The following is a 24786-nucleotide window of genomic DNA, read 5'->3' on the forward strand; positions in this document are numbered from 1 at the left end:
ACCAAAAACATTGAGACTAGTACAAAGAGCACTTACATCCAGATCCTTATTTGTTTGACATCTTACTTGAGTATGATACATTTATTACAACTAATGACATTTCAGATTACCTTCAATTTTAGTTAATGAACTTTTCTGTTCCAGGATCTTATCCAGGATACAAAATTTCATTTAGTTGTCATGTCTCCATAGGTTTTTGTTGTTCATGGCAGTTTCTCGGGACTTCCTGGTGTTGATGTTGATAGTTTTGAGGAGTACTAGTCAGATATTTAATCGAATGGCCAGCCTGTTAATGGAACTTGCCTGATGTTTTTCTCGTGGTTTTCTGGGTTTATGGGCTTGAGCGAGGAAGACCAAAGAGGCAAAGTGCTCTTTTCACTGCATCGTGGTGTGCCACAACCATGATTTGTCACTGCTGATGTTTACCTGGTCACCTCGATGAGGTGGTATTTGTCAGTTAAGCTGTGTGGTTAGTCTTTCCCTCGCTTTTCCATACTGTACTCTTGTGAAGGAAGTTGGGATGCACAGACCCCACCTTAGGAGTGAGGGGTTAGATTCCACCTCCTGGAGAGTGCAGTGTACGTATATTATTTGGAATTCTTCGGTATGGCAGATTTGTCTTTTCTCCCCATTTATTTGTTAAGTCATTTATGTCCATATGAACTCGTGAATATTTTTTTCATATTTGGGGTAGCAATTCCACACATTATTTTAATGTCTCTTTGGGATACCTACATCAATGTAGGGTTTTGATTTTGTCTGTGTTTGAACCTTTCCTTGCTTTGGGGCACTATAAGATGTATCCTCAAGGCTTATCTTGTGTATTTCCTACCTCAGTCCCAGAATCAGCTATTTTTTCCTAAGGAGCCCAGGGGATGGTTATTTTCATTATAAGGTGATTACTCACCTTACATAAGGATAAAGGCACTGTTGCGTGCAAGTTATCTTGTATAATTTGATTGACAACTCTTCAGGAACATGCCTTTTGCTGGACTCAGCTATTTTAAAAATTGTGTCTCACTATTAAAAGTTCCTAGCGAGGCATCATTCTAGCCAGAATATGAAAAGCCCTTCTGAGAAATGTCTTTATCTCCATCTTCATCATGAAAGGAGGTCATTGGTGATATTGTGGGTGTTATAAGGATTTTGTGGCAAAGACGGATAGAGTGGAAAGAGTACCAGACTGAGATTAGAAATTCGGTGTAGTCCAGATGTTGCCACTGCACCCATGTGCACTTGGTCAAATGTCACTTTGTTCTTTTGGCCACATCTGTATAAAAGAGGTGAGTAGCTGAGCTCATTTCTAAAATTCTATTCAGCTCTAAAATGCTGTGCTATTAACAGCAGCAGCACTAACTTTGGAATGGCAGGAGCTTTGAGGAATTCAGGGTGGGAGGTGTGTGCAGGAATAGAAGTGTGAAGGGGCAAGCTGTGAGTCCAGGAGGAGGCAGAACAGTAACAGAAATGCATGAATTTAGTGTTAGCTAGTGAGCTCCAGGTGAGTGGTATCATTAATTGCCCCATTAAATATTAATAATAATATTCAAGTCTTAATCTTGATTTTAATGTAGGCTGCACCTGCCTCTCTAGTTCCCTGGCTGAGTGTGCTTTAGGCTTGTAGTTCCCAAACTTGGCTGCACACTGGAAACACCTGGAACACATTCAGAACTACTGTTGCCTGGCTCCAGTGCCAGAGATTCTGTTGTATGTTGTTCCATTATAACGTTGACGAGAAATAAACTATTATGGCTGCATTTGATGAAATGAAGTTGCTCAAAGACCTGCTTTCATTATCCTGTTTCATTTAAACATGCAGTTTCCAAGAAAATACTGACATTAAATGAGGACTTAGTGTACTTGCGTTGGGGTGCAGCCTAGTCATCAGGAGTTTCTTAATTCTGCTCCCTGCTCCCTCCATTGTAATGGCAGCAGGACCACTGCTTTAGGCTACAGATGCGCTTGCCTCCCTCTTCTATAACATAGGGACCTCATCTTACTTATCTCTGTAGTTCTCACAGTTCCTTAGCTGACTAATTGGATATGGATAACTTATTAATTTCCTATTGCTATTGTATCAATTATCACATTTTTTAATAGCTTAAAAATGGTCACATATTTAATGGCTTAAAACAACACACATTAGGGCACTTCCCTGGTGGTGCAAGGGGTTAAGTCACAGCACTATGATGCTATCTACAGCCACTGCAGCACGAGTTCCATCCCTGACCACATGGCGCTGCAAACCTCTCCTGTCTCTCCCGCTGCTCCCCTCAGCAGTGTATTTCAGTAGATCTGCCTGTTCTGCTCCCCACTCTGTCTCTGGTGAATCGTCTCACCCCCTGCACCTCTGGCCTCTACCGCAGTTCTTATAAGCATAAATAAATAAATCTTTAAAAAAAAACTCACACATTTATTTTCCTACTGTTTGGAAGGTCAGAAATCTAAGTGGGTTTCACTGGGCTAAAATTAAGATGTCAGCAGGGTTGTGTTCCTTCTGGATGCTCCAGGAAAGAATCATTTCCTGACCTTCTCCAGCCTGCAGAGGCCACCAAAAGCCCCGGCCAGGTGCCACATCATCCAGTCTCTGCTTCCATGTCAGATTGCCTTCTCTGACTGACCCTCATGCCTCTTTTTTACAGGTACCTTGTGATTATATGGTCTTGTGCCACTTTGTAATATTTTGGTCAATGTCAGACCACATCTATGACAGTGCCCCCACATTTCCTATCACTAGTGCATTTGGAGCTGTGGGAACATGGAAGAATTTTATTCTGGCAGCTGCCTCATGCATCTCATATTTACCATGTCTCTTGATGGCATCATTTCCCCTTGTGCTTGATTTATTTTTTTTTTTTTCTTTTTAAATTTGGAAATCAGGGCACAGTTTTTTTTTTTTTTTTTAAAGATTTATTTTGTTTTTTTTTTTTATTTATTTATACATGCACTGGGTACAGTCAGAAGCGCGGGAGGGTGAGAGAATTCACCAGAGCCAGAGCGGGGAGCAGAGCAGATAGAAGGACCGAAGTACACTGCTGAGGGGAGCAGCGGGCGGCAGGAGAGGTCTGCGCGCCATGTGGGACCCTCCTCCTGTGGCCGGGGAGCAGCCGGGGATCGAACCGGTGCTGCAGAGGCTGCGGGCAGCTTCGCAACCCAGCGCTCAACCGCTGCGCCACCAGGGAGGCCCCCCTTGTGCTTGATTTAATCTCGTGTTGTTTTGTTCATCGTGGCCTCTAAGTGTACAAAATCCACTGTTGATGTTGTCAGTGAGAGGCCATGTCAAGTGACTTGGAAATGAAATTAAAAGTGATTAAGGACCACAAAAGTGGAAAATAAAGATAAAGATAAAGATGGGCAACAGCTGTCATTACAAGCCCACAAATGGAAGTAAGTTACCCTGTGATGCCTGACATTTCTCTACTTTCCCTTCCTTGATTTAATCATATTTGTGGAAAGTTATCCACCCTGGTGAAAATGTAACGTGAAAAAACAGCAAGGAGGCTGGGAGTAACAGAAATAAAGAGCAGATACATATTTTGAAATGATTCAGTGAAGTGATATTTAGAACTGTAATTGGCTGTGGCGAGTTTTAAAGGGCAGAGATGCTCCATCACTTTAGCAGGGCCTGGGGGATGACTGGATCTGCCATGTGGTTTTGTTGCCTCCCACCCAGTCCTCCCTTGCTCCCTGAGCCTGGTTGTGCTGTGGGACAAGCAACCAGCTGCCCCCACCTCGTCCCGCCCCATCTCTACAAGCAGCTCTGCAAGCAGCTCCCTCTCTCCTGGATAGCACATAACACTCGACCTGCTGTGTATACAGGCCAAGAAGGGTCCTCAAAGACATGGTTTTATTTATTTTTTTAAAGATTTATTTATTCATTTACATAAGAACCAAGGTACAGGCCAGATGCGCAGGAAGGTGAGAGGATTCACCAGAGACAGAGCAGGGCACAGAACAGGCAGACTGACAAAATACACTGCTGAGGGGAGCAGCGGGCATGACAGGAGATGTCTGCCACACCATGTGGGACCCTCACCAGCCGGCCGGGATCGAACCAGCGCTGCAGAGGCTGCAGACAGCTTCACAGCGCTGCGCTCAACCACCTCCGCCACCAGGGGAGGCCCAAAGACATGGTTTTAGATGAGGGTTCCCTGTTTATTGCTGAACACATCAGGTGGCAGAGGGCCTTAGTAAAGGAAGCCCCCAAGGAAAAACATCTCTCTGCTGAGGGACTAGCCTGATCCTCTCCTAATGCCTGTTACCCAGTCCCCTTCTCCCACGAAAGCCCCTACAACCCCTTCCAGCTGGTTTCTGTCTTGTAGGACAGTGGAGTCTAGCCAGCCATCTTCTTCCCCACTGAGCTGGTCAAGTCCCTACGGCTGAGAAATCCCTCCAGCCTGAGCGTGGCCCAGCTATTGCCATGGCAACAGCCAGCTGCTGCTTAGCACCAGCCTAGGGACTGGGAACAAAAAAAGTATGGCGGAGAGATGTGCGCACAGGACCGCCTGCACTCTTGGAGGCCTGGGGGCGGCTGGGGCACAGCAGACCCTTTGGGAGCCCCGGGAGTCCTGATGGGTTTGTTCTCTCAGGGAGCCAGGAAGTTTGAGACGTCTAAACTCCTCCAGCTTTCCACACTGGGATCAGGTTCATAAAGATAAAGCTGCCTTTGCCAAGGCATCTGTGACACTTTGCACATGTGCACTCATGCTTCACACTGGTGCAGGCTTTCATCCTGGCATGTGACACCATGTCAACCTCCAGGGAGGATGGAGCGCGGGAAGAGGGTCTTCTGAGGCTGCTTTCGCTTTCAGACCTGCCCTTTGATGGACATGGAGCAGAACTCCCAGATTTCTATGTGACCCTGGGCAGTAATGGCAGATACTTATTGTCAAGTGTTGTGCTAAATGTTTTCCATACATTATTTACTTGATTTTCACAGTAATCTTATTAGATGCACTTGTATTTAACTCTCATCATCAGTAAAGATATTGAGGTTCAGATTTGTCCAGCATGGGCCCAGGTTTGACTGATTCCTAAGCCCATGTTTGTAGTGCAAGGCCTGCAGCCCAGCAAGGCTGGGAGGCCAGGTGGGGGTGGGGAATGAGGGGACTGGGTGGTGGTGCCGAGGCTTGGGAGGCAGCCGAGCCTCCGCCTCCGAGTCCCTGCAAATCTTTACTCTTTCTCTGGACTCTCTCTGGCATTCTCTTGTGCTCTCATCTTTTCTGTAGTCACTCGTCCTCCCGCAGCCATCCTCTGAGTGACACTGCCCTTATATCGCTGACCTCTAGGCTCGGGGGTACACATCTACACATGCCCACCCACACTCCGGATATCCACCAGCAGGCACACGTGCCCGGCACTCACACTCCCAAGCACCTTCTACAGCAACACAATCAAGGCCACAGCTGATAGCCACAGAGGCTAATGGCACAAAAGCCCTGATTAATTCACTTAGCCTACAATGTTGTGCTTTAATTTCCTCATCTGTAAAAAGGGGGTAATAGCTGCCTCACAAGATGACTGTTATGCAAATCGAATGAAAGTACCTTGGTGAAAACTTGGCAAAGCACTGACAGCTACTATCAACCGTGTTGCTGGGAGAAGGGTGGCCATCCCTGGGTCCTGCGAAAGTCATCCTCTCCTGCTCTGCGTTAAGGTTACTTGTGGTCATCAGGCTTCCCCGGTGGCAAAATCTCAGCTTCTGGCTCATTCCCTGTCTCCACAGGTGATTTCCATGGTGCTGGTGGCTGTGGGAGTGTACGCTTGGCTGATGAAGCACGCAGGTGAGCTCGAGGTCCTCCGCCACCTCCCCACGACTTGTGCTCCTTCCTCCTTAGTCCTGGCCCCTGACTCTTCTTCCCTTATAAGCTATGGGATCAAGGTGGCAGCCGCCTTCTAACCAAATCTCAAGGGTCTGCTCCAAGACATCCAGCCGCCCATGACATTTCTCCTGCATTTTGCTGAACTCCCACATCTTCCAAGATGTGCCTACACCTTAGCCTTAGAAGTATCTAGGGAAGAAGGTTGGCCTGTGGGACCAATGAGAGGCGTTAGTCCCTCTCTGGCTCTGTCATCGGATAATTCAACCTCCATTCCCATTTCACTGCGCAAAGTCTCCAAGAAACAAAAACTGCAAAGCTGGCAAGCCTAATGCCATTCTAATTCTTTTCTGGAGCATAAGTAGTCCCTCCTCTCTTAAGCCCCAGGAATAAAGGCTGTTATTGTAGTTCCTCAAATTAAATACCACACTCTCTTCTGGGCTCTTTTTGTTCTCATAGGAGGGCAGTGCTGCCTCCCCAAAGCCTTTACCCAACCATACTGGAGATTGCCCCATCAGGGAAAGGCACCCCACTCATCCCTGGGTACACCCTCAGTTAGTACCAGGGTCAGACTGAGAGACAGACTGTAGAGGGCAGGAATGACCACTGAGCAGGTTTTCTATGATCCAGCAGACGGGTAAAGGAGGAGTCAGAGTCCACAGTGGTTTATTGCAGGTTTTTATTGGGATTACCAGGTACATGGCAGGCAGGGGTGCTGGGGGGCCGGGAGGCTGGCAGGCCTCCTAGCCCCCAGCAAGGCTTTACTCTATCTGGGCTCTCCGGCCTTCTCTCTGCTTCTCTGCTCTTGGCTTCTCTTTCAGCTTCTTCTGGCGTCCCCAAGACGCCACCCTTGAAAAGCACAGTCTCAGCCCAGGTGAATCCCATCTACCTATGCCCACACCCTACTCCAGGTGCCCGCCATCAGGCATGCATTCAGGACTGCAAGGATCCATCATCTATCCTGATGGCGGAGGGCAGAAAAGCCTGACATTTTCCTTACCCTACACCCACATAGGGTGCAGCAGACCTCTCCTGTATTGCCCGCTGCTCCCTGATGGCGGAGGGCAGAAAAGCCTGACATTTTTCCTTACCCTACACAGACCCCTCCCCAGAAGCAGCTTTGGCCTGTCTGGCAGTGGACCCTGCTATCCTACTGATCGTGGTGGGTGTCCTCATGTTCCTGCTCACCTTCTGCGGCTGTATTGGATCCCTTCGTGAAAACATTTGCCTCCTGCAGACAGTGAGTGGTCAAGGGCCCCACCAGAAGAACCCTGGCCCCTTCCTCCATGTGCCTCTTAGCCTCTTGAGTACAACCTTTTAGTTCCCTGTCTGTAGAGGCAGGAACTGGACACGGGGCAGGTTTTCTGATCCCATGCAGACCGGGTAAAGGAGGAGTCAGAGTCCTCAGTGGTTTTGCAGGTCTTTTATTGGGGTTCACCAGGCATATGGCAGGCCTCCCAGCCCCCAGCAAGTCTTCACTCTATCTGGACTCTCTAGCGTTCGTTCTGCTGCTTCTCGGCTTCTCTTTCGGCTTCTGCTTCGGCTTCTACTGCTGCTGCTTTGGCTTCTGCTGCTGCTGCTGGCGTCCCCGTGACGCCGCCCTTCAAAGCACAGTCTCAGCTCAGCTGAATCCCATCTACCTATGCCCACACCCTATTCCAGGTGCCCGCCATCAGGCATGCATTCAGGACAAGGATCCATCATCTCTCCTGATGGCGGAAGGGCAGAAAAGCCTGATATTTTCTTTACCCTACACTGTCCCACCCTACCCCCAAGCTCTGTGCTGGCCACTCTTCATTGGAGAGCTCAGCCCATGTAACCCCGCACAGAGTAGCCTCCCGAGACGGTCCCAGAGGCAATGGCCTCTATCATGTGTTTGGTGGGGGGGCATCTGGGAAAAGTAGCCCGTGGCCCCCACCCCATTCTCTTCATGATCTTGGGAGGGACCACACTGCTCAGGTGGTAATGGACGGTCTCCTCTTCCCGCCTGCACCCTGCAGTTCTCACTCTGCCTCACCACGGTGTTCCTGCTGCAGCTGGCGGCCGGGATCCTGGGCTTCCTCTTCTCAGACAAGGTAGCGTTGGGAGCCAAGGGGCCTTTGGTTTTGAACCAGAGGGAGGAAGAGAAGGTTCCGTCTGTGTTTCACCTGACTAATTAACCACAGCACTCCTTCCCCTGAGAAGCATCAGCCTTTGAAAGTGTCTCCTTAGGGATGAATGAATGGCCTTTAAAGTCACCATATTTAAGGAAGGCTTCAATATTGTAAGGTGTTTTCTTCTAATAGTCTGAGAGGCCATCAGAGAAGTAAATTCCATGAACAGAAAGTTAAAATAATCTGTAAATATTAATGGTTAATGACTGAGGAAAAGAGTTATCAAGTGAACCACAGACAACATGATGAGACTTTTGTTTCTTTTAAAAGTTATTTATTGGCATAAACAAAAGGAAGGGGGGTGAATAAAGCAAGGAGGGGGTTTGGGGCAGTGCTTGCGTATCTGGAAGTGGTCAGCCATTTACTGGAGTTCTTTTAATAAAGAATCAGAGAACTGGTCCCAAAGGGCAAACGATTGTCAGTGCAGAGTAGAGGACTGTGGGCAGGAAAAGCTGAGAAAAGTAACAAAGCAAAGGAAGAGATCATGGAATTAGGAGCCACTGAGTTAATTTAGAATGTCCTGATCCTTCAGCTCTTAGTAAAATTCTAAAATGATACAAAGCTGTACTGACTCTAAAGAGCTGCAATTCTCTTGGGCCTCCCAGGTTACGCAGGTGGTTGAGCACTGCTTTGTGAAGCTGTCCGCAACCTCCACAGCACAGGTTCCAATCCCACATGGCGCGCAGACCTCTCCTGTCTCGCCCGCTGCTCCCCCAGCAGTGTATTTAGGTTGTCTGTCTGTTCTGCTCCCAACTCTGTCTCTGGTGAATCTTCTCACCCTCCCACACATCTGGCCTGTACCCCGGTTCTCGTATAAAAATAAATAAATCTTTTTAAAAATAAATAAATTGAGAGCACCGACTTAAAAAAAAATAAAAAAACAGTTGCAATTCTCTTATATCCACTAGAGGTCAGTGCTCAGCTCAGTAAATTGTTCTCAAAAAAAAAAAAAAGTAATAGGGGACCTCCCTGGTGGCACAAGAGGTTAAGACACAAGCTATGAAGCTGTCCACAGCCACTGCAGCACAAGTTCGATTTCCAGCCAGGGAGCTACCCACATGGCGCAGCAGACCTCTCCTGACTCACCGGCTGCTCCCCTCAGCAGTGTATTTCAGTCAATCTGCTTGTTCTGCTCCCCTCTCTGTCTCTGGTGAATCCTCCCACCCCCACACTTCTGGCCTGTACCCCAGTTCTTGTATGCATAAATAAATAAATCTTTTTAAAAAAAATAGTAATAGGGCCTCCCTGGTGGCGCAGCAGTTGAGCGCTGGGTTGCAAAGCTGCCCGCAGCCTCTGTAGCACCGGTTCGATTCCCCAGCCACTGGAGGAGGGTCCCACATGGTGCTCAGACCTCCCCTGAGGCCCGCTGCTCCCCTCAGCAGTGTGCTTCAGTCCTTCTGCCTGCTCTGCTCCCTGCTCTGGCTCTGGTGAATTCTCTCACCCTCCTGCGCTTCTGACTGTACCCAGTGATTGGCATAAACCAAAGGAAGGAGGGGGGATAAAGGAAGGATGGGGTTTGGGGTTATAAATAAATAAAATTTAAAAAATAAATAAATCTTAAAAAAAAGTAATAGTCTCTTTACATTAATCAACAAGTATTTTGTGGCAATAGTATTCAAAAAGAAAAACAAAGAATTATCTTGAAATATGGCTCTGAGAAGTGGCAACAGCAAGTTCAGCGTTTTTCTTGCCTACTTCTACCAGGGACGAGTGGACTTTGGAACTGGCCATTTTTTATCACTTACAATATGTTCTGATTTCAATACCAACTTAAAGAAAGATGACCACTGTCTACTGTTATTTCTGCAGGGAGGAACACCTGAAGGGTTTGTCCTGTGTTGTGATTCCCTACTCATTTCTCTGGCAGGCTCGGGGGAAAGTGAGTGAGATCATCAATAATGCCATTGTGCACTACCGAGATGACTTGGACCTGCAGAACCTTATTGATTTTGGTCAGAAGAAGGTATGAGCTAAGTATGGGGGTGAGGGGCAACTAGTGGTCTGGGAGGCTATAGTAATGTTAATGCCATCCCATGAGATGGCTCCCTCATCCCCCAGGCCTATGGCTTCTTTATTACCTTACAGGTAATGGATTCTTGGAATTTGGGTGTATGGTAAGGTAAAAGTATCAGGCTTTTCTGCCCTCCCGCCATCAGGATAGAGGAGGGAACCCTGTGGTCCTGAATGCATGCCTGATGGCAGGCACCTGAAGTGGGTACACCTGTGTAGGGTAAAGAAAATGTCAGGCTTTTCTGCCCTTCTGCCATCAGGATAGGTGATGGATCCTTGTCCTGAATGCATGCCTGATGGCGGGCACCTGGAATAGGGTGTGGGCATAGGTAGATGGGATTCAGCTGAGTTAAGACTGTGCTTTTAAGGACGGCATTACGGGGACGCCAGCAGCAGCAGCAGCAGCAGCAGTAGAAGCCAAAGCAGCAGCAGCAGAAGCCGAAGCAGAAGCCGAGAAGCAGCAGAACGAACGCCAGAGAGTCCAGATAGAGTGAAGACTTGCTGGGGGCTGGGAGGCCTGCCAGCCTCCCAGCGCCGCCCCCCCCAGCACCCCTGCCTGCCATATGCCTGGTGAACCCCAATAAAAGACCTGCAAAACCACTGAGGACTCTGACTCCTCCTTTACCCGGTCTGCATGGGATCAGAAAACCTGCACTGTGTCTATTCCTGACTTTACAATTGGCGCAGTCGGCAGGATACATGTAGATGGGTATCAGAGCCCTCCGAAGACCTGGAGGGACTAAGAAGTAAAAGACTGCCTGTGACGACGCTGGAGGTGCCATGGTGGCACAGAAGGTGGATACGGTCCGGAGCTGTGGGACGAAACCTCGCATGGAGGAGACGCCCGAGAGGACCAGCCAACGACACCGGAAAGGACCAGCCAATGACCCCTGAGGCAGCAGGCCGCTGCTGACGCAGGGAGAGGCCAATGGACTTCAACTGATGGACATGGACTGATAAACTTGGACTGACAATCCCGCCAGAAGGCGGAGGACCTTGCAGGTTGATATGTTTTGGGACCCTGGGGGTGGAACAGTTTTGTTTGTAAACCCCAGGAGATGGGAATCTGGGGGTGGCCAGTGGGCCTAGATGGCCAAAAGCAGCCTGTTATGCCCAGCAGCCAGGTGGAGGAGAAAAGCCAACTAAGAAGGCAAAAGCTGGTACTGATGCTAAGTTGAGAAGCCCTAAGAGGCTGTTAAGCAGCCTGAGTATGCTGAAGCCCTGTGAGTCTCGTAAAATCACCTGTGGGTGATGCCCTGCTCATTCTTGAATGAGGGTGAGGAGCTGAGGAACCCGTCCTTGGGGGACGGGTGGGGAATGTGGCTTGGGGTGGAGCCCAAGTCGAATGTAGCATTTGGATCCCCGACCCATGTGCTTGTGCAGTGGGTTGGCTTGAGTGCAGGGGTCTGTGAGTCGCATGGGTGGCTATGAAGGCCGAGTGTTGGAGCGACTGCAGACAGAAATCCTGAGGGTTGGCGATTACCCCCAACAGAATAAAATTGCCAATCCCAGAGCTAGTGCATCCTGGGGGTGGATGCTGTGTGTGGCTTGTAGCCGAGACTACAGCCAGAGAAGGCCAGGGAGCCTGACGGCTCCTGGCGTGTTGCAATAGATGCCGTGAGTGATTCCCCTCCCTTGTATGAGCAGTGCCTTCGGCAGCAGATTTGGTGGCTCATCTGCTGGTACCAATAGTTGTCTTTTGCACTAGGTTGGTGCCCTGCCTGGACTTATTTGTGTTCTGTTGTATTTTGTTATATTGTGATGTATTTGCTTTTGTGGGCCATGGCTGCATTGTTTGTTTGCTAAACTGTATATATGTAGATTATATAGCAGAAAACCCTGAGGGGGTGGACTGTAGGGTAAAGAAAATGTCAGGCTTTTCTGCCCTTCCGCCATCAGGATAGATGATGGATCCTTGCCTGAATGCATGCCTGATGGCGGGCACCTGGAATAGGGTGTGGGCATAGGTAGATGGGATTCAGCTGAGCTAAGACTGTGCTTTTAAGGGCGGCGTCATGGGGACGCCAGCAGCAGCAGCAGCAGCAGCAGCAGTAGAAGCAGCAGTAGAAGCCAAAGCAGCAGCAGCAGCAGAAGCCGAAGCAGAAGCCGAGAAGCAGCAGAACGAACGCAGAGAGTCCAGATAGAGTGAAGACTTGCTGGGGGCTGGGAGGCCTGCAAGCCTCCCAGCGCCTTCCCCAGCACCCCTGCCTGCCATATGCCTGGTGAACCCCAATAAAAGACCTGCAAAACCACTGAGGACTCTGACTCCTCCTTTACCCGGTCTGCATGGGATCAGAAAACCTGCACTGTGTCTATTCCTGACTTTACAACCTGGGCTAAGAGACTGAGTTTATAAGGGCGGCATCCCCGGGATGCCAACAGAAGCCAAGAACGAACGAAGCAGGAGAGCAGAGAAGCAGAGAGAACACGAGAGAAGGCCGGAGAGCCCAGATAGAGTGAGGATTTGCTGGGGTCTGGGAGGACTGCAAAAGCTGCTGAGGACTCTGACTCCTCCTTTACCCGGTCTGCTGGGTCAGAAAACCTGCTCTGTGCCCTGTTCCTGTCCTTACATTGGGCAAAAACACATACATAGCAGAGTGCTTTAGAAGTACTTTTAAGGGGCTTCCCTGGGGGCCAAGGGATTAAGTCTCAGCCCTATCACCACAACTGCCTTACTCCAATCCCCAGCCAGGGAGCTAACCCACTGTAGGGTAAGGAAAAATGTCAGACTTTTCTGCCCTCCACCATCAGGATAGATGATGGATCCTGGTGGGCACCTGGAATAGGGTGTGGGCATAGGTATATGGGATTCACCTGGGCTGAGACTGTGCTTTTAAAGGGCGGCGTCGCAGGGATGCCAGCAGAAACCGAGCAGAAGCTGAAAGAGAGGCCGAGAAGCAGCAGAAGCCGAGAGAGAAGCAAGAGAAGAAGAAGCAGAGATCACCGGAGAGGCCAGATAAAATGAGGATTTGCTGGGCCCTGGAAGGACTGCCAGCCTCTCTCTCCTTCCTTTCTGAGACAGAGTCTGGCATCTCCGGAATGGCAGATCGGTTTCTCCAAACTTCTTCCTCCAGAATCCTCAAATGTTGTTGCAGTATCTGCATCTCTTCTCGCATCTCTTCTCGCAACTCTTCTCACATCTCTTTTCGCATCTCATCACGTACTTGCTGGATTCTAGATTGCTCTTTCTGCCTGGACTCTCGCAGGGGGCGGGGAGGGGGGCAGAAAAGCCTGACATTTTTCCTTACCCTACACCCACATAGGGTGCAGCAGACCTCTCCTGTATTGCCCGCTGCTCCCTTTAGCAGTGTATTTCAGTAAATCTCTCTGTTCTGCTCCCCACTCTATCTCTGGTGACTCCCCTTATCCTCTGTACCTCTGGCCTACACCCCAGTTCTTCTACACAAAACTAAATATTTTTTGAAAAATTACTTTTAAGGACACAGAAGAGTATATATAGTAATCTACCATTTGTGGGGGGAAAAAAGAGGGAGGAAAGATTGTGCATTCATATTTGCAAAAGGAAGACTATGTAAGAAGCCATTATATGTGGTTACTTATAGGGAAATGAGAGCTGATTTGTGAATGATATTCAGGTTAAATTTTTTAAATTGTGGTAATATATATCCAAGATAAATTTACCATTTTACCCATTTCTAAGTGTACGTGTCTACAGTGTTAGTTCACATCGTTGTGCAACCATCATCCCCATCGATCTCCAGAACTTGTCTTCTTCCCCAGCTGAAACTCTGTACCCATCAAACAGGAACTTCCCACCCCACCCCCAGCTCCTGCACCTCCGTTCTATTTTCTGTCTCTGAATTTGACTATCCTTGGCAACTTTTATAAGTGGAATCATACAATCATTCATCTTTTGCTGGTCACTTGGGTTGTTCCCACCTTTTGGCCATTGTGAATAATACTGCTCTGAATCAAAAGTTACGTTTTAAATTAAAATGCTTTTGAGATCAGTGCTCAGTTCCCCTTTCCTTGGGATAGCAGATACTTGACGTGGATCCTATTTGCTTTCATGGAGTAATTATGGCCCACAATATTAAAGATTCTCCTCCTGTATTAGGATGTTTTCAGCACTGATCTTTTCATTTTTTCAGTCAGTATTTTTGAACCCCTCATTCTGCGAAGCTCTATGCTCTGCAGGATGGCAATTCCTGAAACTACCCCCAAGGAGCTCAAAATTGAACGTGTAAAACAAAATATGTATGTAAAGCTACAGCAAGTTATGACAGGATTCATAAAATAATAGAAAATGAAAAAACAACTTCAGGTGAAGGCTACTGAGAAACTCGAACTCAAGATTTAAGATTGTTTAAACATGACCCGACTTCCCAGCCGGAACCTGCTAGTAACTCCCCTAGTTACCTCAATGTGACGGGTGGGTGATTCTTAATCTCTCTGATGGGCTTTGTTGTAGTTCAGCTGCTGTGGGGGTAATTCCTACAAGGACTGGTCCCAGAACATGTACTTCAACTGTTCAGAAGACAACCCTAGCCGTGAGCGCTGCTCTGTACCTTATTCCTGTTGCTTGCCTACCCCCAACCAGGTAAGCACACACCCACCTCATGTCCTCCTGGGTTACTGTCTGGTTAACTGCTGTGGCGACCCCCACCCCCTAGTTTAACCAATCACTTCTGTAGGACAGCTATCAGATGCTTTCCTTCACTCCAATCTGATGGCTCTGTTAACCTTTTATTCCTGTATGGACTAAAATGCATAGCCTGGATGGGGGGTTTATAGGGGAGGAACTCTAAGGAAGGAGAACTACACTCAAATCTCTCAGAGGAAGGGAAGTCTGCATTTAGCAGCTTGCACCTAGCACACACTACAAGCATTCTCTTATTAAACTTCAGGAGTTTATGGTCCAACCTCTATGGAGAGCTGTGTGGAGATTTCTGGACCTACTAAACATAGAGCTTCCATATGATCCAGCAATTCCACTCCTAGGTATTTACCCAAAGGACACAGAAACATCAATTCCAAAGAGCACCTGCACCCCTATGTTTATAGCAGCACTGTTTACAATAGCTAAGCTTTGGAAACAACCCAAATGCCCAAAAATAGATGACTGGATCAAGAAGATGTGGTACATATATACCATGGAATATTACTCAGCATTCAAAAAAGATAAACACATGCAATTTGCAGCAACATGGATGGCGCTGGAAGGGATCATGCTCAGCGAAATAAGCCAGAAAGAAAAAGAAAAATACCGGATGGTCTCACTCATAGCAGGAATCTAGAAAACTTAAATAAGGGACCAGGAAAATGAATATAAGAAAGTGAAAATCAAAATCAACAAAAAACTATGAACCAGAGACACTGTATGGGGGGTGGGGGGCGGGGAGGGGAGGGATTGGGGTCAAAATAAGAGGATTGCAATTGTATGGGGAATATAAAAATAAAATTTATTTTAAAAAAATTAAAAAATAAATCTAAAAAAAAAAAAATTCAGGAGTTTAGGAATGGTGGGAAGTCCTTCAGTTTGGGTCCAAAAGAAAAAGTTACAGGAATGAGAGTCCTACTTGGTTTTTCAATTCTCTCCCCAGGCAGTGATCAACACCATGTGTGGCCAAGGTATGCAGGCCCTGGACTACTTGGAGGCTAGTAAAGTCATCTACACCAATGGCTGTATTGACAAACTGGTCAACTGGATACACAGCAACCTCTTCTTACTCGGTGGTGTAGCACTGGGACTGGCCATCCCCCAGGTAACTTACCCTATAAAACTTCTGGGTCACACAATTCTGCAAAGTCGCCTTTGTTTTGGGGAGGGCACATGGGAATTAGCTAGGATTGCAGGCACTGACACTACCAGGGGGCAGGAAATGGAATGGCACGGACCACACTGGGAAGGTCGAGTCAGGGAAAACAAGGGCATCACACATTGCTAAGAGCCCATTTCCTTCCCACTTCTCCCAGCTCGCAGGAATCTTGCTGTCCCAGATCCTCGTGAATCAGATCAAAGGTCAGATCAAACTACAGCTCTACAACCAGCAGCACCGGGCTGACCCGTGGTACTGAGAATTAATGATGTACTCCCTCACTGTGGCAACAGGTGAAGCCTCATCAACCAACTGCAGTGGGCACCAAATGGAGATTTGGATTCCAGTCCTCCAACAGCCACCCAGTGGGAAGAAGCAAACTCCAGACTGCGGAAGGCAGAGTGCACAGGTGGCTCAAGTCTCTGGAGGATGCAGTATGCGCCGTCTCTCCCCATCCAAGCCCTCAGCATCATTAGAGTGTTATTTTTGTATTGTTTCTGACCTTATGCATTTGGGCTTGTTTTTTTAAGTTTTGTCTGGGCAGAGATGTTTGGGAAATAGCAGTGGCTGAGCAGTGAGGGCAATAAGTGTTGCTTTTCATGGAGGCTACCTACAAGGGCAGCTACCAGGGCAACTCCTAGCTTGACAGACATTCAGATTATGGTTCTTGCCAGGGAGGCCTGGCTGAAGAGTGGACACCAGCAGCCCTGCCTGGAGTTCAGCTGGCATGATACCAGCCCTAGAAGGGAAGGGAGTGGTCCAGGCAGTGAGCTAGGGGGTCGGCTGGGGACAGTGGCGTGTGCTAGGTAGAAGTGGAAGGGGATATGTTTACTAAATGCCTGCCCTGCCGTCCTCCCAGGTGGTGAGAGTGAGCTACATCCTGCCCCTCCTCATTTCCATGGAAACATGGCAGCAAAGGGTAAGGGGTACAACAGCAGCCAAATTCCTCCCCCTACCCTTTGAAAAAGGTTTGGAACACGGTCTCTTATTCTGCAGCCAGGAGAGGTGGAACTGAGCCTTACTGCCCTTGAATTCTTCCCCTGTCTGGCCCTCCCTCTCGAGTAAGTGGAGATTTCTTTAACCTTGGCAGTGTGCAGAGGATACGAGGTAAGGTGTGCACCCACCCCTGCATCAGAGGTCATTTCTGCAGTGAAAGAAGCAGAGATCTTGCTGGGGCGAGGGGGGGCGGGGAGGGAGACAGAAATGGCAATAAAAGTTTGTTGACCTGGGCTAAGGTAGACACCATGAATTTTCCATCCTGGCAAGCATAAGGCGAGGGGGTGGTAGGGCCCAGCCTCTGAGCCTCCCCCCCAAAAAAAGTGTACTGGAGACTCTCTCGCAAGCGCCCCATATCCCTCAACCAGATGCACGACCCCCTCCCACAACCCACCCTCACTGGTCTAAATTAGGTCTCAAGATTCCCAGAATTTATGTGGGAACAGCAAATTTTTGTCCCCAAACCTGATGTTAATTTGTTCCCGAACTACAGGGAGTTAAAAGCAATAGCTACCCAAAACTTTCGGCATGGAGTAGTGACGGAGAGTCCGGAAATCTGAGTCTAGCACTCTCCGCTGGGGGAGGGGAAGGAGGAGGAGGACCATCTCTTCCACCCACTCTGGGGGCGCGGCCCCCACTTTTCTCCCCCAATCCTCAGGCCCCCCGCACCCCCACCCCGTGAATTTTTGCCATAGGAGCTGGGCACCCTAGCCTATCCCGCATTAGAGAGGACTCAAAACACCCCCGAGCTGGACGCTGGGCTTCCTAGCGCCCAGGGAGCGCGCGAGGGCGGGGAGCCAGGAGGCCGGGCAGCTCTGGGGGCGGAGCTGGGGGGGCGCTGTGGGTGGTCCCCGCCCACGAGGCTGCCGGGCGCAGCGCCTGCACCCCCTCCCTGAAGGCGCTAGGCCCTGGGCTGGGAGAGCCTTCCTACCCCATACGTAACCCCCCCCCCCAAGTGTTCTGGCGGTCACCTGCTGTTGGGGGGCGTGGAGGGGGCTCAGTCTAGGGGCTTGGTCTGACCATAAGAGAGGATCCCTAAGGCTCCGGGGAGGCAGAGGCGCGGGTTCGCACCCCACCCCCAGTTTCTCCTAAGTGAGCCTTCTGCTCCTGGGAGGGCGCCTTTCCAGCAGCCGCCTGGGGCCCCAGCCAATGTTTAGCTCCAGCTAGTAACAGAAGGAAAAGAAAAAAAATAAAATCATCACAAATAAAAAAAATATAAAGTAAGGGCCTTTTATTCTGGGAAAGAAGAGGGAAAAAAGTGTACTTTCTTAGTGCCAGAGACATGCATTTTTTTTTTCTTTTGGACCCAGAAGTCTGGTTTGGGTTAACAAGTGAGGTGTTGCACTTTCTGGGTTCACCTGCTCAGAGGAGCTCACTGACAGGGCACTCGTTAGGGGGACTTTTGGAGGTTTGCAGAACCAAGATTCAAATCCAGATTTCTTAACACTACAAACTACATATTTACCATGGTCTCTACTGTCTCTCAGAATCTAGATTTCTGGGCTTGGACAAAAGGATAGGGGATTTATGCCCAAGTCCCAAGCCTTAAAACGTCTAGAACAGATGTTTAGAAGTTGGTACTGGTCATGGTCAAGCTGCTTTCACTGTCTCTCCTTCTGAGTATCTGATTTTCTTTCTCTTTGGTCTGACCCTGGGAGAGAAAATCTATTTTTTTAAAAAAATTATTTATTTATTTTGAAGATTTATTTATTTATTTATACAAGTACTGGGTGCAGTCAGAAGCACGGGAGGGTGAGAGAATTCACCAGAGCCAGAGCGGGTTGCAGAGCAGGCAGAAGGACCGAAGTACACTGCTGAGGGGAGCAGCGGGCGCCAGGAGAGGTCTGCGCGCCATGTGGGACCCTCCTCCCGTGGCCAGGGATCGAACTGGCACTGCAGAGGCTGCAGGCAGCTTCACAACCCAGCGCTCAACCGCTGCGCCACCGGGGAGGCCCAAAATCGACTTATTTTTAAAAGACCTCTTGCTATTTTATGTTTTAGTTATTTTGCTCCTAAATTTATATGTTTCTAATAACTCTAGTCTTAAGGACATGGGACTAACACCAGTATCTTAGAACAGCCATTAAATCCAGGCCTCAAAGGCAGACGAATGGAGAAGACTCTTGGGGCAGTCTTCTGATGGATAGAAGGGGGGAGAAAAGACCTGAAAAATGGTGAAAATCTGGCTTGATAACATGACAAGGAAGAGGAGGTTCTGTGGGCCTCAACCCTACAATTTATTTATTTATAAATTTATTTTTAAACACTAAGCTTGGTATTGCTTTATTTATTTATTTATTTTTATTTATTTATACAAGCACTGGGTGGGTACAGTCAGAAGCGCGGGAGGGTGAGAGAATTCACCAGAGCCAGAGCGGGGAGCAGAGCAGGCAGAAGGACTGAAGCACACTGCTGAGGGGAGCAGCGGGGAGAAGTGAGGTCTTCGCGCCATGTGACTGGCGCTGCAGACGCTGCGGGCAGCTTGGCAACCCAGCGCTCAACCCTACAATTTAAACAGGGGCTTGAGTCCAGTAGTGATAACATTGCAGAATGTTCAGTGAAACCCTGATTCTTCTGTATTCATTTCTTATTGCAGCTGTAACAAATTACCACAAAGTTAGTGACTTAAAGCAATGTAAATTTGTTTTATCACAGTTCTGTAAGTCAGAAGTCCAAAATGGGTCCCACTGAGCTAAAATCTAGATGAGTTCCTTCTGGGGACTCTAGAGAATCCATTTTCCAATTTCGGGGGCCACTTGATAACTTAGATGCCTGGTCTCTTTTTCCCCTCCTCAAAGTATTCTAATTTCTGCTTCTGTCACAGCTTTTTCTCTGACCCTTGTGGGATTCAACCCCCACAAGACATTTGTGAGTATATTGGCCTCACCCAAATTATCCAGGATGTCTTCCTATTTTGAGATTCTTAATCACATCTACGAAGCCCCTTTTACTATGTAAGGATTTCAGTAATTAGGACGTGGACATTTCTGGGTAGCAATTATTCAATCTGCTACCTCTTTCCATTCTTATGCATAACTTAAGGTGGGGAGATGTAGAAATGAGTTATTTATTGTTGGCTACTGGCAAGAGTTTAAGGTATGTGTTATTTATTCTTCATTCTAATTATTAACATTATGTGCTTACCATATTTCAGGTACAAATTTATTACAAAGTTTAATATATGGGTCTTTTGCTATTTTCTGATTTGTCCTCATCTTGAAGACCAGATATGTTAACTAAGCCAGGGGCCAGTTTCAAAAAGGGAAACAGCACAGCTGCTTCCACCAGAAACATTTTCCTGGCCCATTACTCTACAAAGGGAAGGGACGTTTGGCAAAACACCTCCTTGTCCAACTCTCACCCCAAGAATAATTAGGTATTTCAAATTGTCTTTGATAAAACACATAAAATGAAGGGTAACCATGCTGCCTTCTCATAGCTGAAGGTTTAACTATTCCAGGAAGACTGTAAATGAGAACATAATCCCAAAAGGCCTGATTGAAGCAGGGGAGGAACAAATAGAATGAGACTAAATGCCTCCTTCCTGCTGGAGAATTGCATTTATTAAATGTTAACTACTGGAAAGTGGCAATTGAGCTTCCTCTGAATGAAGAGTCTGGTAGATGCCTTAATAAAGGTGCTGTTTCTGGCAGGAGACTATAAGGGCCAATTTATGTGTAGACACAATAAGTGAAATGTACTACAGGAAGTCAGGTAAACTCATCACTCACTCAACAAAAGATAAGGTAATAAGTGCCATCCTAGCACTGGGCATGCAATGGAGAATTTAAGTTCCTAAGTCTGCCAGAGAAGACAGATATATACAATATATGTTATATCTTATACATTACATATACTATAATATCAGATAAAGATGCAGAATACAAAGAAAAATAAAGCAGGCTATGAGGATACAGAGTGATGGAAGAGGTATTATTTTGGATGAGGCAGTTAAAAATGCCTAAAATTAAAAATATTATTTTGAAATAATACAGTCCCAGGTAGATGCAGTGAAATGTGCAGGGAAGCCCCATGTACTTGTTCCTAACCTCCCCCAATGTTAACATGCAATTATAGTACATGGTCAAAACCAAGGAATTGACATAAATGCCATCAGAAGAGCTTATTCGGATTTCACCAGTTATGCATGCACTCATTTGTGTGTGTGCATAGTTCTATGTACACATATGTGTAGTCTCATGTAATCACTGCAATCAATGTAATACACTACTGAACTGTGTATATGAATTATATGAATAAAGCTGTTACAAAAAAATACTTAACTGTACCATCATCATAAGACATGTTGGCATTACCTTTTTACAGCCACACCTATCCCTTCCCAACATCACTAACGGCTGGCACCCACTAATCTGTTCTCCAGCTCTATAATTACGTTACTTCATGAATGTTATATAAATGGAATCATGCAATAGGTATCCTTTTAAGATTGGCTTTTTTCACTTAGCATAATTCCCCATCCAAATTGTTATATGTATCAATAGTCGGTTCCTTTTTATCTCTGAATAGTATTCCATAATATGGGTGTGAGCCACAGTTTGTTTAACAATTCACCAATTAAAAGACGTTTGGTTAATGTCCAATTTTGATCTATTACAAATAAAACTGCTGTGAACATTCATGTACATGTTCCTGCGTGAAAATAAGTATTCATTTCTCTTGGCTAAATGCCCAGGCATGTGATTGCTCAGTTGTATGATAAGTGTATGTATGATTGGTTTTGTGTGTGTGTGTGTTTCAAAGAAGTTAACAAACTGTTTTCCAGAGTGGCTATATCATTTTATGTTCCCCAGCACTATATAAGTAATCCGGTTTCTTCACATCCTTGCCAGCTTTTGGTGTTAATCGCTGTTTTTCATTCTAGTCATTCTGATAAGTGTTATGATACTTCATTGTGGTTTAATTTGCATTTCTCTAATGGCTAATGATGTTGAATATCTTTTCATGTGTTTATTTGCCACCTATATATTTTCTTTGGTGAAGTGTCTGTGCATGTCTTTTGCCCATTTTCTAATTAGATTGTTTGGTGTGTTTTTTTATGCTGAGTTTTCAGAGTTCTTTATACATTCCAAATACTAGATCTTTGTTGGATATAAGATTTACACATTTTTTCTCTGAGTCTGTTATTTGTCTTTTAATTCTCTCAACAGTATCTTTTGAAGAGCAAAACATGTTAATTCTGATGAGATAAAATTTATAAATTTTCCCCTCTATGGGTCATGCTTTTGCTGCAAAGTGTAAGAACTCTTAGTTCTCCTGCCCACCTGTGACTATGCAGGTGCCTCTCTTTTTCTTTCTCCTTCTCCTAATAAACCTGTCCTTTGAAAATGTGGGGAAAAAAAAGAATTTTTAGTCAGAGGTCCTGAAGATTTTCATATGTTCTTTCTGTTAGGGGGAAAAGGATGTCCTAAAGCTAATTCCATACAGGCTTTGTGGACTCCGCCCCCACTCCAGACCAAAGCCAAAAGATACTGGGAACTCCAAATCCCATCACCACCAAAGGGAAGGTTGCTGGAACCTGAGGGTGGGGTTAAGCAGCCAGGTTTGGTATAAAACCAGACTCGTGGGCTTTGGGGGATTCCCCCATTTTTGGCTCCCTGCCAGCTTGCAGTGCACGGCCAGCTCTGAGAGTGCCTTTGGGTTTCCAGGTTGGCGGATCGGGTAGAACGCATTAAAGACTTTATTTCCCTATTTTCTCCCTGAGTTGTACATTCCTCAATTCCTTTTCCCTTATAAATAAACCTTTTATTAACCTTTTGTGTGTGCCGGTAGTGGAGTATTCATAAGTCCCTTTTAAGCACGCGGGTGAGGACCCACAGCCAGGCAACCCGTTTTATATCGGGGCTGCTCTGTAACAGTTTGGCGCCCAATGTGGTTTCCAAGCTACACCCGTGGTTGACCAGCCCAAAGTAACTTTCCTTGCGTTGGTCACCATAAAGCGCACTAGGTCTGCAGGACTCGCAGTGAAAATTTTTGTTTCATGTCTTGAAAGGTCTGTTTTTTTTTTCCCGTGCATAAGGCTCTTGTGGGTGTGGTTTTGACCCACACTTGGCCTCAACCATGAGCTTACGCAGTTTTATCCCTAACTTGAGTTGTGTCAGTTTTTTTCCGGCATTGAATTTAAGTAACCTTTTTCCGTTAAATATTACAATCAGTTTTATAAGTGTAAATAATTGTATTAAACCTAGTGTATGGCACATAATTTTACTTCTGTATACGTATGTGGGTGGTTTACAAGCCGTCCCTTTACAGTCTGTGCTTCTGGGTGTTTTTCTGGTAATGTGCATAGGCACCATTTGTTACATTCTTGGTTCTAAGAGAGGTAGATGTTCTACTTCACATACTGAGAATGTGCTGCAACAAATTCAAGCTATGCAACAACAAAATCAGGCTTTTGATTTAACTATTAAGAGTATGAGGGATGAAAATCGTAACGTTTTTGAGTCAGCTTTTAAAAGTATGCAGGACCAGATACAGGCCGCCCTCCATAAATTGGATATGGCAGAGACGAAGGCTAGGCTAATAGCACAGAGAAGAGATAAACCTTCTCCTTCCCATGAGGACTGCAGAAGGGCGGAGTTAGAAGAGGAGGAGTATCATTTGCTAAATACCTTAAACACTTCAGGACAAAGGCCTTCCCCACGTGACGAGACCCCTCCCGAGGCCCCTTCCACGCAGACTCCTGAGGCTTCACAGCCTCCATTGCCCTCCGGGGAGGAAACTAAAATGGCGCCTCCTCCCCACACTAGAAGCGGTACCCATTTTGGCAGGAAGGATCACCCTGAGGCAGGACAGTTTCCTCTTCACCAGTTGCTGATGGGTAGCTTGAATGAACAGGGGCGACCTGCTGGGAGCTTTTTGTCACACCATCCTTTTAGCACTGGGGACCTCCTAAATTGGAGGAGCTCTGTTCCCCCTTACTGGCAGTCTCCTAAGAGGACGGCGAACTTGTTTGCCTCCATCTTCGTCTCCCACCACCCTAACTGGGCAGATATACAGTCAATGTTACATACTTTACTAAGTCTAGATGAGCAGAGGATGGTAGTGAGGAAAGTCAGGGAGGAGGCTGACTGTCTCCGCCAACAGGATAGCCAATCCCCAGAGCCAGAGATTGCTGTCCCAGAGGTAGATCCTGGATGGGACCCCAACAATGGAGGAATGGCAATGTTGGACCTGTATAAAAAATGTTTATTGGTAGGACTGGAGCAGGGAATCCCCAAACAAAAAAAATTTAACAAAATATTAGAACTTGCACAAGGGGCTAATGAGGATCTATTATAGGGCAGCCCCAATATTGAACGGGTTGCCTGCTGTGGGTCCTCACCCGCATGCTTACAAGGGACTTATGAATACTCCACTACAGGCACACACAAAAGGTTAATAAAGGGTTTATTTACAAGGGAAAAGGAAATAAGGAAAATGTACAACTCAGGGAGAAAATAGGGAAATAAAGTCTTTAATGCGTCCTACCCGATCCAACGACCTGGAAACCCAAAAAGCACTCTCCGAGCTGGCTGGATGCTGCGAGCTGGCAGAGAGTCAAAATGGGGAACCCCTCCAAAGCCCACGTGTCTGGCTTTATACCAACCTGGCTGCTTAACCCCACCCTCAGGTCCCAGCCACCTTCCCTTTGGTGGTGATGGGATTTGGAGTTCCCAGTGTCTTTGGCTCTGGCCTGGGGTGGGGGTGAAGTCCACAAAGCCTGTATGGAATTAGCTTTAGGACAGCCTTTTCCCCCTAACAGATCCATCAGAGTTCCTTGAGAGGATTATTCAGACGTATACAAACCACACGGATATAAATCCAGATGCCCCAGAAAATGCTCATTTGATCACTATGGCGTTCATCACATATAGTGCTCCAGACATAAGGAAAAAGTTAACAAAGGTAGACGGCGTCACAGAGATGAATCCGTCCCAGGTAGTGGACTTACCATTTAAGGTTTATAATAATAGAGAGGAAGAGATGCTGTGCGGCCCGCTCCAGTGACGGGAAGGTGCTGCGGGAGCC

General features: G+C 47.1%; 1 protein-coding gene across 2 annotated transcripts in view; it reads left to right on the top strand.

The window, feature by feature from the left end:
- Window positions 1-16018, top strand: part of TSPAN33 (tetraspanin 33) — a gene marked incomplete at both ends in the record, with an annotated part of 32496 nt that extends 16478 nt beyond the window's left edge. Inside the window, 7 exons of one of the 2 annotated variants that reach the window (XM_084230485.1) lie at window positions 5723-5780; window positions 6929-7056; window positions 7817-7891; window positions 9837-9932; window positions 14412-14540; window positions 15544-15705; window positions 15917-16018. In XM_084230485.1, coding sequence (XP_084086611.1) covers window positions 5723-5780; window positions 6929-7056; window positions 7817-7891; window positions 9837-9932; window positions 14412-14540; window positions 15544-15705; window positions 15917-16018 — 750 coding nt within the window. The remainder of the gene's footprint in view (window positions 1-5722; window positions 5781-6928; window positions 7057-7816; window positions 7892-9836; window positions 9933-14411; window positions 14541-15543; window positions 15706-15916) is intronic. The other variant, XM_084230486.1, reaches the window with a different exon arrangement.
- Window positions 16019-24786: the final 8768 nt, after the last annotated feature.

Source organism: Talpa europaea (genome assembly GCF_964194135.1).
Source record: "Talpa europaea genome assembly, chromosome: 3".
Lineage (NCBI taxonomy): Eukaryota > Metazoa > Chordata > Mammalia > Eulipotyphla > Talpidae > Talpa > Talpa europaea.